The following is a 17,668-nucleotide window of genomic DNA, read 5'->3' as shown; positions in this document are numbered from 1 at the left end:
AGGTATTTTAGGAAGATTTCAACAATTTATGGGTTGTTTCAAGATTATTTGTGTTTGACGATTGGAAGGAAATTGCAAAGACGTTGGTAGATTACTTTCAGGCAAAGGTTATCATTAATCCTTTATTTGCTGAGAATGCTTTGATTAAGATTGATCATGAAAGGATGGAGGAGATAATTAATTCCCCTGGTAAATGGCAGGAAATCGGAAAATTTCATTTATTGTTCGAAAAATGAAACAAATACCTGCACAGTCGACCATTAGCAGTTAAAGGCTTTGGGGGTTGGATCTCAATTAAAAATTTCCCCCTGGACTATTGGACTAGAAAAACCTTTGAAGTAGTAATCAGAGCTTACTTTGGTGGTCTCGAAAATATTGCATCGGATACTTTAAATTTTCTTAATTGCTCTGAATCTAAAATTCAAGTGAAGAGGAACTTATGGGGGTTTACGCCCTCCACCATTGAGATTATTGATGTTTAACGTGAAAATATTTTCTTAAATTTTGGTGATATAGAAGCTCTTAACCCTTTGATTATTGCTCATGGTGAATTATTGCTGAAGGACTTCTCTAATCCTATTGATTTATTCCGATCAAAACAAGTTTTGCCGGATGAAGAATTGAACTTCAGTTTTAATCATCCAAAAGTGGACTTCATAGCTTTAATCCAACCCACTCTGTCATTCTCTCGGAATCCTTTTGTCTCCATTTCAAAGGAGGATCCAAAGATGTCGAAACCACTACCAAATCCAGAGGAGTCGCTCTCCCCCAGTGCTGCAGGAAGCCCAAAGGTTAATGCCTCTATTAAAGTGAACGCAAGCTGTCAAGGTAAAAAATCCAATTTAATGAGGAAAGAGAAGCGAATTTCTCGTCCAATTTGTGAGTCTTTTAAAGTTATTCATATTGAAAACATCAATGATTTTAATGCGGCAAAAAGTGAAAGGTTGTCACTGGTTATTCCCTTGAAGATAGTTCAAAAGACTTTTTCTCTGGACATCTGCTCTACAGTCAATCACCTTGCAGATTCAGCTAATGAATGTGACGATAGAAATTTTGATCATAGTCCAATGGAGAAAGATCAGAACTCCTCCATTAATGTCATGACAGATAAGAACTCATTTATTAGTCTCTCTCCTGGAATACCAATTGATGAAAGTGCACAATCCATTGGCTCCCATCCCATCGATCCCTGTTACAAATCTTTTGAAACCTCTTCTGTTGCTTGAGCGCCGAGTTCCAAAAAAAAAAAAAAAAAGAAAGAAAGAAAAAAGAAAAGATCTCACCTGCTGAAGCCATTTCCAAAGCACTTCATCTGGAAGAAGACATCCTTCTCCAACTCTTGGACAACAATTGTTAACTCAAATTTGCTTGAAGAATGCTATGTCAGGGTGCAAATTCCTGGTATCTTCCCTGATAGGTCAGTTAAATCTCCTCCTAAGGCTGACTCTTTTATTTATTCCGATTTCAAAATATGGTTCAAACATGCCTTTTGTGCAAGGTAACCCGAGCACTCAGTCAAGTACTGCACATTCCAATAGGTATGATTCTGATGGAAATTCAATTGCAAGTGCCAGTAGTGATGAGCTAGAAAGATTGATAAGAGAAGCTATTAGTGGATTTGTATTGAAAAATTGCAATTGAAAGATTGATGCACCTACTAGTGGATATTCATTCTGATGGAAATTCAATTGCCAGTTGCCATATGTTTCAGATTCAATTGCAATTGTAAGTACCGCACATGCTGGTTTTGCTGGGGAAGGATTGATAAGAGAAGCTTGATAACTTGTAGAAATACAAGTTATTGTCACTCAAAAGTTGGAACAGTTAGGGTCTTTAATGATAAAATCTCATCATTCTTAGAGAAAACGCATGGAATTACTCAAACACTACCAAACTCGTGCAAAAGAGTGTTTATTACTGAAATACTGCGGCACTAACGCATAATATTGTAGGATTTCAACAAAGATTCCAAGTGTCGCAGGCAACATCAACGCATAGGCATGCGTCGGAGGGGTTTCAACGCAAGAAAGATTCATTGATTCAGGCTGTTTGTGTCAAATCACCACTTGCAAGCATGGGCATCTGCAGCTGGCGGCGTCTGAAAAGTATCTGAGTGTCAGGCGACTGACTAGGGTATGGAATTTAATGCTGCCCCATCATCAAGTTGATGAAGAACAACGCCTATAAATAGAAGAAATCCCACCAGATGAGAGGATCTTAGCACAATTTGTATAATTCTGAAATTTAGAGACTTAGAGTCGTGCTGTTGTGACAAGAAGAACACAAGAAGGAAGAGAACCACCCCCACCGTCGATCAAAGAGTGGAGAAAGCTTAGCTCGAGAGAGAATTTTCTTCCATTTCTTCTATAAGTTGGTTGTACACGAATTTAAATTGAGCCAAAGAGGACAAGAGATTGTACTTTGTGGCTTGACTCATTTCTTTTCATCTGAATTCTAATTCTCTTCATCTCATTTGATTGAGTATTGATCTTGTAAAGACAATCGTTTCTTTATGAATTCACATATTTGATTTATTACACTTCGTAACTGTTTATTTCTTGCTTTACGTTAGATGCATCTATAACTTCATGCAAAATCCATTTCTAAACACCTAAGCCAACTGAATCACATGGTAAACGTTACTTTAGCTTGAATTATTCGAGAGAATAAGCAAGCAAGCATTAAGTTAGAAATGCTTGGTACATTCCTAGAGATAGACGCACTAGTGTTTTATTGCGTTCTGTGACTAACGCATACATCCTAGAGATAGGGAATTGTATGACATTCGCATTGAGAAGTGCTGAATAGAAAGTAAGCAGAAATCTAACGCATAAACGGAGATAAACAAGTCATTTCATCCGCATCACATTCTTTTATGTGTACATTTCACTTAGATCGGCGCATATCCCCTGCACTAAACACCATTTTCACACGATCCCCTGTTTTCTACTTGACCTTTTTGTATCTTCTTGCACGCACACAGGAAACTTATTGTAGATAACTCATTTTGCATTCACTTAGGATACTTCTACATCAGCTACAACACAAGCTCTTGAGTTTCTTATTAAAAAAATTATGGCCCTCTGTTGGATGGCATTTCCTCAATAGACATTGATTCAGATTTCTTGAATAGATTTTTTCTGTTTTTTGAAAATAATTTGTTAAATCACCAATGAACCCAACAGCATAAGCTGATTAGTGAAAGTAAATATTTAATTATTTCAATACTTCAATGTAGTTTTTGTTTTCATTGGCCTCTCTGCACCAATATTTAAGAACCTGTCTTGGTTGTTTTCTATTTACCAGTTTTGACACTTTATTCTTATAGAATGTTTGATCTCAAATATCATATCTATTTGTATTTGTAGATGAACTACATAAACACTTCACACCCAAATTTTATTGGTGGGAGCAAGGCTGTTGAGATTGCATTGCAACAAGTCAAATCCTCTAGGGTTTCCCTGCCTATCTCCAGACAGAAGGTAAAGGAGGTGAATGGTTATTGTTCATTTTCACACGTGTATATATGCACACACGTATATAATAAAAAAGCACTATCTTTAAGGAAAATTTTTCTTTCAATGAACCTTGGATTTGCAATATTTTGAACAAGATCATTTTTATGTGCTTTCTGCCCTCTCTCTCTTATTGAGCTGTATTAGGAAGAAATTTTATGAAAGTGCTCTTTTCCTCCTCCCTCACTCTTGAGCATGGCTAGCCTTTGGGCTCTGTTGCTCTTTGAATTCTTCTTTGTGGTAATTGGCACAAAAGATTGTTATGCTGTTACTGATTTTCTTATAGCACTCCTTTGTGGAGTGTGTATCTTTTAGTTGTAAATATTTTGATGTATTGTAAAATCATTAAAGATTTTATTTTGTTTTTATTATGATACTTTCCTTTTATGTACATAACCTTTCTCCTATATAAAAGGGCTTTGTATCTCATGATTATTCAATGAAATACAAAATATTGATTCCGTTCATGCTAAGATGGTATCAGAGGCACTCAAATTCTAGTGGTCTCTAAAACCCTAATTTTAAAAGGAAGAAAAAAAACCCTAGCCGTTTATCACTTGATCCACTGGTTTCCATCACTAGTTGTCCATCACCGATGTCTCTCTGTCCATTAGTCCTCATCCATTTTCGGCACTTCTCCATCCATCTGTCTGTCACCAACGTGGTTTTTATTTTTTTCCGTTCGCATGGTGTTGCAAGTCGTCTAATGTGGATTTCCAGATCCGTGCCACCTTGCCCCCTGCCTAGATCTTCCGTCATTGCCCCGTTCAGATCAATATTTTGCATCAACCAGTGCATCCAAAACAGTTTGTCTGAGACCAAAAACTGCCAGATCCGTCAGGCTCACGACTAGATTCACACGCACCTAGATCCAGCCATCCACGACCAAATCGACAAACCTGTCCGCACATGCCCCCAAATCTGACCAGATCTGGTTATCTGCGCTCCATTTACGTTCCTCAGACATACGCCGTCCTTTGTGGCATCTCAGTTTCGACCAGTACTTCTCACTGTCATGAGTTTTAGTGTGGAGACCATGGGTTTCTTTTACCATAGTGGAGATCATTCGAAGCCTTCAGACCTGTGCGTCGGCAACCTATTATTCGTGGTTTCTCATCTCTGTTTGTGGGTTCATCAAATCCAAATTCGTGGGTTCCATTCGTCGGCTCCATTATTTGGTTTGTGTTTGAGGACCTCTTCAGTGCAGCCAACTTGTTTGGTTCGTTTTCAATCAAACCAATTCATTTTCACACAGACCAGTTCGGCTCGCATAGACTAGTTCGATTTAGATTCTTTTTTTCTTTTGAATCTCTAAGTCTACTATTTCCTTTTTCTTATCACCCTTACCAGGAAGAGTAAATTCATCAGTCCATGGCATTGCTACCAACCAATTTATCATCTAATAATCCTTGTATTTCCTTGGTACAGTCAGGTATTTATCCTATTTATTCTCAAGTCTTCTCTTCTCATAAATCTCCGTGGATTATTGATTTCGGAGCTTCTGATCATATGACTAGTTCGTCCTCTCTCTTTCACTTTTATTCTCCCTCATATTGCAATGAAAATGCGAGAATTGCATAAGACAATTTTCACTAATTGCAGGCAAAGGAATCATTAAACTGATTGAAGATATCACTCTAAAGTCTGTTGTCCATATCCCTAAATTAACCTGCAATCTCTATCTATTAGTAAACTATCAAAAGATTCTAACTGTCATATTGTTTTCTTTTAATCCCATTGCGCTTTTCAGGATCAAACCTCGAGGAAGATGTTGGTAATTAAAAAACTAAGGTCTTTAGTAGTATCCATTCTTCCTCTGTCAAAGATCAAATTATGCTGTGGCATTATAGATTAGGGCATCTGAGTTTTTCCTATCCCAAGATTCTGTTTCCAAATCTTTTTAAGGGTGTTGATTGTTCTTTTTTAAATTGTGAAAATTGCATCTTTGCAAAACAGTCATCGTTCCTCTCTTTCACCAAAACCTTACTCACTTCAAAACCATTTACCTAATTCATGGTGATGTTTGGGCCCATCTAAAATTATGATCCATAGTGGAAAACGTTGGTTTGTGACTTTCATTGATGATCATATTTGCTTGTCTCGAGTCTTTTTATTAGCAAAAAAATTTTGACGTGAAGGATGTTTTCACATGTTTTAACAGTAACCAAAATAGGTATTTTACATTTAGATAATGGAACTTAATATTTCAATGAACATTTAAGTGAGTTAAAGGCACTATTCATCAATCCACTTGTCGAGACACCCCTCAACAAAATGGTATTGAAGAACCTAAAAATATGCATTTGCTGGACGTTGCTAGGGCCATAATGTTTATTACGAATGTTTTTAAGTACTTGTGGGGGGAAATAATTCTTGCGGCTATCTACCTAATAAATTGAATGCCTTCTAAAATTTTGAATTTTAAAACTCCACTTGCTGTTTTGGAAGATTTTTTTCTAATTACTCTTTTGTCCTCTAATTTACCTATTAAAGGTTTTGGGTGTATTTGTTATGGTCATCTTCGATCAAAATTAGATCATTGAGCTATTAAATGTATTTTTCTAGAATATGCTTCTAGCCAAAAGGGGTATAAATGTTTTGATTCTCAAGCAAAAAAAACTTTATGTGAGTATGGATGTTTCTTGTTTTGGAAAACCAACCTTTTTTCACCATTCTTTAGGGGGAGAAATTAAACATAGATGATGATAATTTTTTGGATGTATCTATTCCCACTCCCAAATGTTGTTTGTCCTAATCTTGCTAGCTCTTCAATGTCAAGTATAGAAAGTTCTAATTCAGGGGGAAAATTACTACAAAAGGATCCTATTGATCTGAATTTTGAGTTTGAGTTTTATAATCAAATGAGAAAAGACCAAATAGCTGACTCATCACCAATCCAATCTCAAACTCCGAGGGATGACTCTCAAACTCCAGGTAACAAACCTCCCACTCCTATTTCAACAATTGTCCCTCCAACCATTGAAAATGTCTTGCCTGATGTCCCTGTTGCCTTTGATCTTGATATTCCTATTGCTTTGAGAAAATGTATTAGAGCTTGCACTTAATATCCCATTGCAAATTTTATATATTACAAAAATTTGTCAATTAATTATAAAGCTTTCACCTCTAGGATAGACAACTTATTTGTTCCAAGAAATAGTCTTGGATGATCCAAATTGGAAAGTTGTTGTCATGGAAGAGATGAATGCTCTAAGATGTAATGGTACATGGGAAATAGTAGATTTCCCAAGAGATAAGAAAACAATGGGGTGTAAATGGGTCTTTACCATAAAATGTAATGCTAATGGTAACATTGAAAGATATAAAGCAAGACTAGATGCAAAAGGATTCACTCAAACTTATGGGATTGATTATCAAGAAACTTTTGTTCCTGTTGCTAAAATCAATTCCATCATAGTCCTTTTAGCACTTGCAGCAAATTTAGAATGGCCCCTTCACCAGCTCGATGTAAAAAATGCATTCTTCAATGGTGATCTTGAAGAAGAAGTGTTTATGAGCTTACCGCCAGGTTTTGAAAGTGATCTAGGGACAGACAAAGTATGTCGACTAAAGAAATCTCTATACAGACTGAAACAATCTTCAAGAGCATGGTTTGAGCGATTTGAGAAAGTAGTGGCAAAGCTTTGGGTTTCTTCAAAGTCAAGTTGATCACACCATGTTCTACAAATATTATGCAAATAATAATATTGCAATTTTAATTATTTATGTAGATGCCATTATTCTTACAGGTGATGATGAAGCAGAATTGTATATGTTAAAGAAAAAGCTTGCCGGCGCATTTCAGATCATGGACCTTGGAAGGTTAAAATACTTCCTAGGGATGGAATTTGTGAGACCTAAAAAAGGCATCTTTGTGAATCAAAGGAAATATATTATTGATTTACTTGGAGAAACAGGTTTACTTGGGTGCAGGGTGTAACGGTCATGATTGTCCAGGGCGTGTTGTCCGTGGCCTCATGCTGATCCAATCCCTTTTATCATGCTTTCATGTTATGTATTTCATTAGTTAAGTTAGTTTATTTTCCTTGTACTTTTGTTGTAAGTGACAGCTCGTCCTTTTGCATATGCAAGGGCGCCTTGGCTTTTTGTTCAGAATGCACTATATGGGGATAAGACTTATCATCACTTCCCCATACTCGGAATGGTATACTATAAAGCCGTTGTTGCTTATTGCTTTCTAGCCTACTACAATCTTTCTCTTCTTTATTCATACATACAAACGTTTGCGAAAACCTTTTTCTCCAAACCCGTTTTCCAAAACCGTTTTCTCCAAAACGAGGGTGGAGGTTATGAGAGGCACCCGATATGCCATCGACATTCCATATTCGAATTAGCTGACTTGTTTGTGAGCGGAAACAAGTGCCGCACGCTTGCTTAGTGAAGCTTCTGAAAGTGCGATTGTGACATAGGGTAATTGAGATATCTATTGAACCAAATCTGAAATTGGAAGTAAAGGATAGGGAATGATACTAGAGACCTGTGGGAAAACTTATTTATTTGTCTCACACACGTCCAGATATTGCTTTTGCAGTAAGCATGGTAAGTCGGTTCGTGCATTCGTCAGGATCGGTTCAATTCACTTTGAAGCTTCATATAGAATCTTGAGATATTTGAAGGGAACTCCAAGAAAGGGCATATCGTTTAAAAAACACAGCCATCTTTAGGTTGAAATTTATACTGATGCTGATTAGGCAGGAAGTACAATGGATAAGAAGATCTACTTCTGGTTAATGTTCATTTGTTGGAGGTAACCTAGTCACGTGGTGTAGCAAAAAACAAAACGTGGTTGCCTGAAGTAGAATTTAGAGCCCTAGCTCACAGTGCATGTGAAGGAATATGGATAAAAAGACTCCTATACAGGTGAATTGTGACAATAAGGCAGCCATCTCTATCGCCCATAATCCAGTTCTACGTGATAGGACAAAGCATATCAAAGTCAACAAACTTTACATTAAGGAGAAAATTGAAACGGGTGTGATGTGTATTCCTTATCTTCCTAGTACAGAGCAAACTGCTGATGTGCTAACTGTAAAATTCTTAGGTTTGAGAGAATCAACATACTTTGTTTCATTCACTTGGTTCCACAATCTTGGTTGAATTCTTGATCTTCGTTTAACTTGAAAGGCTCTTTAATGTTGGTTAGGGTATAGATTTAGATGTTCATTTTGCTGTCAAATCATGTATCGACATTTTATTCCATTAATAGATTTCTATGTGTAAGGCTTTGGCTTTTGATTTTCATTTTCTATTCTGTCTTCCACAGCGGTTCACTCCCTTTTACGTTTTTCAGACTCTTCCTTTCTTTTTCCATGTGTATGTTATGCACTAGACGACCTGGAAAAGACAGTCTAAAGGTAAGAGAGAACCCACTCCCTTAGAAGACAACCAAAACAGCTACAAGAGAGCTTTCTCTTCCTTCTCTTTTTCTTTTTTCTTTCATCCATGTTAATCGCCTACATCTTCTTCTCCGTTCTTTTCATCCACATTGTCGATGGACATCATCTTTTTACTCCTCATCTCTGGTTGTTTTATGCACACTAGTCACTAGTATTTTTTGTTTCATTTTCTTTTTCTATTTTACTGATATGATTGAAAATCTAGCTGGACATTCTCTCTTTTAAAATTTTCTTCAACAAATTCGAAAAAGGGGGAGGGGATATGTATAATTGTGAACCAGACACATGTTCAGATGTATTCATGCCCGTCATGGATAGTTGCCTAGCATAGAGTACTCACACTTCATAGGTTTCCTTTACCCCTTGCCCTTAGGCTGTTTTGAGGCTGGCTCTCTCTTTCGAATATTGCTAAATTGCCAATTGACCTAAAAGCTTAAGTTAATGGATTATGGACAAATTTAATATTCTATCAACACTCTAATACTTCCCCTCACTTGTGACTTCACATTTTGTTAAAGCGCCACAAGTTGGGGAAGAAATGACTTTATAGGGGGGTTCGAATTCAGGGCTTCCTGCTTTGATACCATGTCAAATCACCAATTGATTGAAAAGCTTAAACTAGTTGAGATGGCTGAGTGCACCTCTTGATCCTTAGGTTCTTTTTGTTCATTGTATCCGTATATTGTACTTTGAGCATTAGTTTCTTTTCCTTAATTTAATGAATGAGGCTTGTTTCCGTTTAAAAAAAATGAACAAATTCAATATTATATCAACACTCTTAACAAATACAGTCTCTTGTTCTCCATAAAAAAAAAGTGGTATATTCTTTATCCAAACTAGTTCTTGATTGATGTTTAATACTAATTACTAAATTTTATGTTGATTAGGATAGTGTAGAGTTTGATAAGGCAACGTCATCAGAGAGAAGTTTGAAAACTGTTGGGATTCTGGCAAGGCAAGTAAACGGGATAGTAGCTGATCAGGTAGCGAATATTGTAAATTAGTGGGAAAAATGTATTTAAGTTGGTTTCCTTGATTACTTGTTTTGCCGTTGTTTTTCTGTTCAATGTAGTATATTTAAACTGAGAATTAATTACCCAGTGTTCTTATCACTTTTTTTAATGATTTTAACAGGCTGTTCGTCCGTCGGCAGAAGGTGAAAAAGGTACTTTGTCCCGTAATGGTACTATTATTCTGTTAACCAAATCTGAAAGAATATGACTTAACTTCTTTTTTTTTTTTTTTTTTTTTGGGGGGGGGGGGGGGGGGGTAGGTATAGGAAACATAGAATTATTATTATTTTTTTTTTTAAAGGAAAACGACCTTTATTAGTCATTAAGAGATAGTACAAGAGATGTGTACTTGAAAATAAAGGCAAATACAAAAACCGAAATCGAAACCGAAACCAGAGGATCAACAACATAGAATTATCTTAAAGAGCTAATACAAAACGAGGGGAAATGAGATACCCCAAAAAGACCAATGGGGTTGCACAAAGTACTCTTAATTGGTGTCTCCTTGTTAATGGTATTTGTAAAGTAGGCTTTTAATGGTATAAGGTATTTATATCACAAGATCTCATAATTACAAATACCATTAAGGAGACACCAATAAGAGGAGAAAAGTTTTACACGATCCCTGAAGTTCTTTGGTCCCTTTGAAAAATCTCTAATATGTCTCCAACATTATCTCCAGACAGTAGCGTACACTGGATTACACCCAATAGTTTTTCTTGTCCCCTGATTCAAGGCCCGACTAATAGTTGTAGTATTGTACTTAAAATGGTCTTTTGGAAGCACCAGATCAAAGCCAAAAACATTAAATAAAAAATTAAAAAAAGCTTGAATTTAATTGGTGTTTGACTTAAGCAAGAGACAGATTTCATTATATAAAAGTCTAGTTCTTGCTGTTAAGATCTTCAAAGTTAGGTATTGCTGAAGTTTTTTGTGAAATTTTTTCCTTATTTCTCAAATGACCCAATGATGGGTAATATAATACAAGGCAACTAATTATAGAAGGAAAATTAATAAAAATACCCAAAAAAAATTAACAAACTAATAAAAAACACAATTACATTAACACAAATTTACACTCCCGCTCATAAAAGCTTGTCCACGGTAACACTTTGGTGAGAATGTCAGCAGATTGGTGAGATGGAACATAGTTTTTTGCCATTGAATTATTGTTGACTTTCTCTTATATGAAACAACGATCTATCTCTATGTGGTTTATTATGTCATGATGGACAAAAAAAAAATTCTTGCACAATTGTTGTCTGACTATCAAAAAATATTTTGAATGAACTCAGTGTTTCTATACCTAGTTCTTTTGTCGGTACTCATATGTAGATCTTTAGTTGATTAATTTTTCGACCCAACTAGTATCAGTATAGAGTTTAACCATTATGTTTTATGGCTTTTTAAATAATAATTTATGACTTGGAGTGTCTTTCAAGTATCTAAAAAGTCCTATTTACAGCTCTCGGATGTTTGTTTGGACTTTTCATATATTGGCTGTGAATACTAATTGAGTATGCAATGTCTGGTTTGGTATATAATAGGTAAATTAGTTTATCCATCGATCAAGGTTGTTAATAATTGTTTACTGGGTAAAGACTTGCAGTAAACATTAAAAACACTCCTTATATGGTAAAAGTAGTATGGTATGGTAAAAATACCTACATCAACCTTACCCCACCAAAAATCAAACTTGGCCCGAGTTTGTTGAGCTTGCAAAAACTAATCAGGAGCCTAATAGGGAAAAAGATAAGAAACATCGAAGGTATTCCTAATCCGCATAGTTGAACGGAGATCAACACGGTAGGTATTGGGTCCATGCTTCTCAAGAATAGGAAAAGGCCAATCTTTTTATTGGTGAGCTTGGAATGAGTTCCTGAAGGCAGACAATTTCTTTTCAAATGAACCATAACAAGATTCCTCGCTTGAACTCCGCAGCTCGATGATGTGCATCAAGCTTTGATTGGCAGACTTCCTCATGCAACACTTGAATTCTGTTAGCATTAACACTTGCCTCGACATTAATATCATTAGAAGTAGGGAAATTAGCATGATCCAAGTTAGACGTGGGCCATGAGTATAAACAACTTCAAAGAGACTCTTCCTTGTGGAATGATTGACTATGTTGTTAAATGAAAATTCTGCTTGAACACGAGAAAGATCCCACTGTCGAGGATGATCACCATATAGACAACGTAATAGGTTCCCAAGAGTGCTCTTATTAACTTTTGTTTGGCCATTCGCTTGAAGATAGCTAGTGGTACTGAAGAGGAAATCCATATCAAACTTCTTCCACAAGGAACGCCAAAAACAATTCATAAACTTCATATCTCCATCAGATACTATAGTTTCTTGAATACCATGGAGCCTAACAATATATATATATATATATATTTTAAACGGAAACAAAACTTTCATTGATGTAATGAAAAGAGACTAATGCTCAGGATACTATAAATCCACAAGGATCAATGAAAAAACGAACGAAGGTTCAAGGGTGCACCTTGAAGCCTAACAATCTTGCAAAAAAAAAAATAAGTTAGCAATATTCAAAGCATCATTATTCTTTTTGCAGGCAAGAAAATGGCCATTTTTCTTAAACAGTCAAAACCACGTTGACAAAAACCATAGAAAGGTCTTTTCAAGTGAACATAAGAATAGGGAGAGGGGAATGAAGACCCTGGTTTTGGGTGGAATCCTTAGAAGTTTGACACATATGACATCTTTTAACAAAATTGGCAACATCCTTTTTTGGTTGGGGCCAATAAAATTTAGAAGAAAGAGATGCATTAGTCTTATCAATATCTACAATGACCGGCTAAACCACCTAAATGAACTTCTTTTAAAAGTGATTCCGAAGAGGTGTTTGAGGAATACAAAGGCCACCACAAGACGCTGAGAAACTAAAACCCACTTCAATACTTTCAAAACAGTACATCTTGTACAAAACAATGTCTCTGAGGGACGTGTCTATGCTCTTGAAGTTAACAAGATTCTTTGAACTATACAAGAAAGTTGATCACCCTCATCTCCTTCGATATATTCAACCTTGTCCTCTGTGTTATCTACTTGATCAGTTCCTTGTCCATCTTCCACTAGAGCAATCGTTCTTTGTTGTGGGCATTCATTTGACAAGTGACCTTGCTGGCCACAATGGGAACAATTTTCCCAGCTTTGGTGGATTATACTGATTTTGAGGTTCTTGTTCTGGGTTTCTTGAATCTTTGATTCCTTGAGAACATTTTTTATGCTGTGATTGGTCATCTTTGGAATTTTTTGCCTTGGCATATGAAGGACTGAAGTTTGTAGATGAATTCCCTTCATTAAATTCACTCCTTTTATATGAAGAAGGCTGCGTGATTGGTCATCTTTGGAATTTTTTGCCCTGGCATATGAAGGACTGAAGTTTGTAGATGAATTCCCTTCATTAAATTCACTCCTTTTAAATGATGAAGGCTGTCTATCCCCACTTGACTTCTTCATTGGTTGTTCTCAAAAAGATTGGTTTCCGTTCTTTTCCCCAATCTTTTTCCTATTTCAATATGTGCGCGTTAATTAGTTGCATAAGGGACCATATCGATTGATCCATTAAGTACTTTCTACATTGGTCTGATTTGGGTGAATTTTTGTCATTAACATGAATGATGATTGCATCCTTCCTTATCTTACCAGGGGGCGCAGGGGGTTCCACTTGGGGGATTTCATCTATTTTTGGCAGTAATAGCAGTGATAACCGTACTCATGTTAAAGAAAATTCATCAAAAAATTCATTTGGTGAGCCTTTGCATAGTGTGGAGCAATCTTTCTCAATGATCCACTTGAGAGAGGTTAGTCATAATACCATAATCACTTGTATTGAATTTTGTAGTTTAGCCACCACTACCACCAACTGTCTGACACATTTCATGTTGTTTTAGCCACCGCCTGTATTGAGACCCTCAGAAAGCCTTACGGAGCAGGAGGCTATTGAAATTGCTATAACTAAACTGCTATTAAGATCCTACTATGACATTGTTAGGAAGAACATACAGGATTATGTACCTAAGGCGATCATGAACTTCCTGGTAAGTTAAAATCTTTAATTAATAATACCAGTTCGCATCATATTTTTCTTCAATTAAATACCAGAAGCCATGAGAAACAAAACCGTTTGTTTTTTTTGTTATAAGTTCATTAGATTCTTGATGGTTGTTCTATTTGGTTGGGCTTAGGTATGAGTTTTTTTCCACTTTTTTGTCCAAAGCTTTCGGTTCTCAGTAGCCTTTCGTTTGGTTTCCAGAGTACGGACTGTTGTGTTGAGATTGGTTTTTCAGACTCTGTTAGTTTTTGTTCAGTTCGCTCAGTGTTTCTCATTCTGGAAGTTCTTTTCTGTATTTTCTTCTTTTCTGGTCCTTTGTAGTGGTTCTTTTTGTGTGTAATTGTATCTTTGAGCAATGATCATATTTCATTTGGTGAAGGAAATGTCTTGTCCAAGGAAAAAGTCATTAAAATGCATCTCTTTGATCTTGTTTGTCAAACAAAAAATTGTACCTCTTTTTTCTTTTGAAAAACAAGACATTTCATTAAATTAATGAATTGAGTCTAATGCTCAAAGTACGAGATAGGAAACATAACAAGCAAGACTGAATTAAAAACTAATTGATAGAAGAAGAAAATAAATAGTTAAAATTGAGAAGAGAATAGTATAGTATTATTCTTCTTACATATGAATCAAATACAAGGTCTTCTTATATAGGAGAAAGACCAACCGCCAAAAAAGGAAAAAATATTATAGACATAAATAACAAATATATACATATTAGGCATCCAATATTACAAGATAAATAAAAGAAAATCCAACATAAATGCTTCCTAATTTAAACATGTCATGAATAGAGTAGTCTGCAAAAAGTATGAAAAGAGAGTAGTGAAGAAGCTTTGACAAGAACAATCTATGAAAACCAACAATCATGTGATGAGGCCAAAATAAGAGACAATAACAGAAAGGAGCTTGGAGAAGTAAGAATCCATCCACCAACTTTGGCATAGAACAAGGTTTGGTGTCAAACCAAAATCTGAATTTTTTATCAACATGGATCTCTTCCTCCATTGAGGGGGGAGGGAAGCCTTTATTTATAGGAAAACAAAGTATAGGTTCTTCTTACATAGCATAATTATATACAAAAGTTCAAAACTAATAAATTTAAAACAACAATTAATTCGTAACAAACAACTATTAAACTAACTAACCATCCTTCAAAGATAAAGCTTCTAATTACACCATATTCCAACACCCTAAAATTAGACCCGTCCTCGAGGATGACAATTAGGACGCCATATGGAAGTCATCAGGAGCAAAATAGGGTTTGAGATCACCAACATTGAATATTGGATTAATATGTAGGTCACAAGGCAACTAAATGCGGTAACTTGGTTTGGCCATCGGTGTAGGACTTAAATGTAGACTTCCATTCATTCCTCGGCATTATTCGAATCTGGTGGTATTCACTCTTCATGTCCACTTTTGAGAATATTAAGGCTCCTCGAAGTTGGTCAAGCAAATCACTTATTCAAGGTATTGGAAAGTGATATTTCACTGTGATTGGATTGATAGCTCTACTATTTACGCACATCCTCCAACTACCATCCTTTGTTAGTGTAAGGTTGGTACTATATACAGGCTCAAGCTTGGTTGATATGCTCTTTTTCGAGTAATTTTTCAATATGTTGATGAAGGATTTCATACTCCTTAGGACTCATCCTATAATGAGGTAAATTTGATAGTGTAGCTCCCAAAATTAGATCAATTTGACATTGGATGTCTCGCAATGGATGTAGTCCCTCGGCTTTCTCTCTAAGTTGAGGGAATTCTTCAAACAAACTTTTTAGTTCCGGAGGAACTTCATTTTCTTATGTTTCTTTGGATTTTTCAGCAACAAGTCCTAGAATAACAACCTCCCTTTCCTTCATCAAAATCTGACCATTGATTGTAGTAAACAAGTGGCTGCTGTCTTTTTTCTTTGAATTCTTTTTTTCAATGGGAGTAACAACACTTTCTTGCCCATCCAATGGAATTCGTAAGTATATTCTATCCCCCTATGCAAGGTTCGAATGTCATATTGCCCTAATCTTCCCAACTGTACGTGACATGCGTTCATTTCTAACACATCACATACTATTTGGTCTTTATAACTACTGCCAATTGACAAAGCAATGGTGCAAATTTCACTTGCTTGTGTCTTGCCACTTTTCTTCACCTAACTGATCTTGTAAGGGCTTGGATGAACTTCTACCTTGAGGTTCAAGGCTGTCACTAGCTTCTTGGAGATGAAGTTCTCACTACTTCCACTGTCTATAATCATGTTGCACACTTTCCCATTGATTGTACATCTTGTCTTGAAAAGACAATGTCACCCATTGATTGTACATCTTGTCTTGAAAAGACAATGTCATTGAGAGTTGGGGTTTCCTTTAGGAGCAATCAACATCCTTTGGAGAACACAAGATACCCTCTCACCATCATTTGGTTCAATGAATGCAACTTCTTCAATTTCATCACTATTTTCAGTTAGGATTTCTTCATCATCTTCCATGTAAGCTACTGTCTTCCTTTGAGGGCACTCATTGGACAAATGGCCAGCTTGGCCACATCGAAAGGATTTGCCCTATGAAGGTCGGTTGTAAGGGTTTTGGGACTTTTTTTGTTTGCTGCTTCGGCGTTCTTCTCCATGGTTCCTTCAAGGTTTTCTTTCTCCTTTTCTTTGGCCGAGGGGGTTGATGCTGGTTGGTTCATGATTTTATTTGAGGAATTTGCCTACTTGTGGATGCATCCCATAAGGTATTTTTTGAAGCTATCATGGAGCAAATTTCATTGAGTTCCTCCACCGTTTCAGCCAAAGAAATCACATCATCCAATAAATGGAATTGTTGAAGCTTTACTTTCTCTTTGATGTTCATTCTCAACCCTCCAATGAACTGTGCAATTAGGTGTTGCTTGTTCTCGGCCAAATTAGTTCTTGCTCCTAAGTGATGAAACTCTTCTACAAAATTTGCTACTGTCCATGGGCCTTGTTTGCAATTTTGATATTGATTATAAATGTTTCCTCATAATTTGGAGGAAGGAACCATTCTTTCATCAGTCTCTTCATCTTTTCCCACGTTCGGATAGGCCTCTTGCCTTGTCTTTGCCAATTGACTTCCAATTGATCCCACCAAGCGGAAGCTCCCCCTTTCATTTGGTCAATGAAATGTTATTTCTTGTTCAAGGAAAAAAAATCGTTAAAATGCATCTCTTTGATCTTGTTTGTCAAACAAAAAATTCTCTTTTTTCTTTTGAAATGGAAACAAGAAATTTCATTAAATTAATGAAATGAGTCTAATGCTCAAAATATGAGATATGAAACATTACAAAATATGAAGCTCCAAGAACTTAGCAAGACTAAATTAAAAACTAATTGATAGAAGAAGAAGAAAATAAATGCTTCCCTAATTTAAACATGTCATGAGTAGAGTAGTCTGCAAAAAGTATGGAAAGAGAGTGCCGTGAAGAAGCTTTGACACGAATAATCTATGAAAACCAACAATCATGTGATGAGGCCAAAATAAGAGACAATAACAGAAAGGAGTTTGGAGAAGTAAGAATCCATCCACCAACTTTGACAACTTAGATCAAGGTCACTCTCATTAAGTAAGAGAATATCGTCGACTTGCCTATAGAATTTGGAGTAGAGATCCAAAAGCT

General features: G+C 36.1%; 1 protein-coding gene across 5 annotated transcripts in view; it reads left to right on the top strand.

Annotated features, from left to right (window-relative positions):
• Positions 1–17,668, top strand: part of LOC120077951 (dynamin-related protein 3A-like) — a 66,375-nt gene that overhangs the window by 42,430 nt on the left and 6,277 nt on the right. For 3 of the 5 annotated variants that reach the window (XM_039032087.2, XM_039032085.2, XM_039032088.2), the window contains 5 exons: positions 3,369–3,491; positions 9,820–9,915; positions 10,067–10,097; positions 13,621–13,775; positions 13,866–14,012. In XM_039032087.2, the coding sequence (XP_038888015.2) occupies positions 3,369–3,491; positions 9,820–9,915; positions 10,067–10,097; positions 13,621–13,775; positions 13,866–14,012 (552 nt within the window). The remainder of the gene's footprint in view (positions 1–3,368; positions 3,492–9,819; positions 9,916–10,066; positions 10,098–13,620; positions 13,776–13,865; positions 14,013–17,668) is intronic. The other 2 variants (XM_090313892.1, XM_039032086.2) reach the window with 1 other exon arrangement.

This window comes from Benincasa hispida, chromosome 5 (assembly GCF_027475165.1).
Source record: "Benincasa hispida cultivar pf3 chromosome 5, pf3_genome.v1.1, whole genome shotgun sequence".
Taxonomy (NCBI): Eukaryota; Viridiplantae; Streptophyta; class Magnoliopsida; order Cucurbitales; family Cucurbitaceae; genus Benincasa; species Benincasa hispida.
The sequence above is the reverse complement of the archived record's forward strand: the minus strand, read 5'-3'. Positions and strand labels throughout refer to the sequence as shown.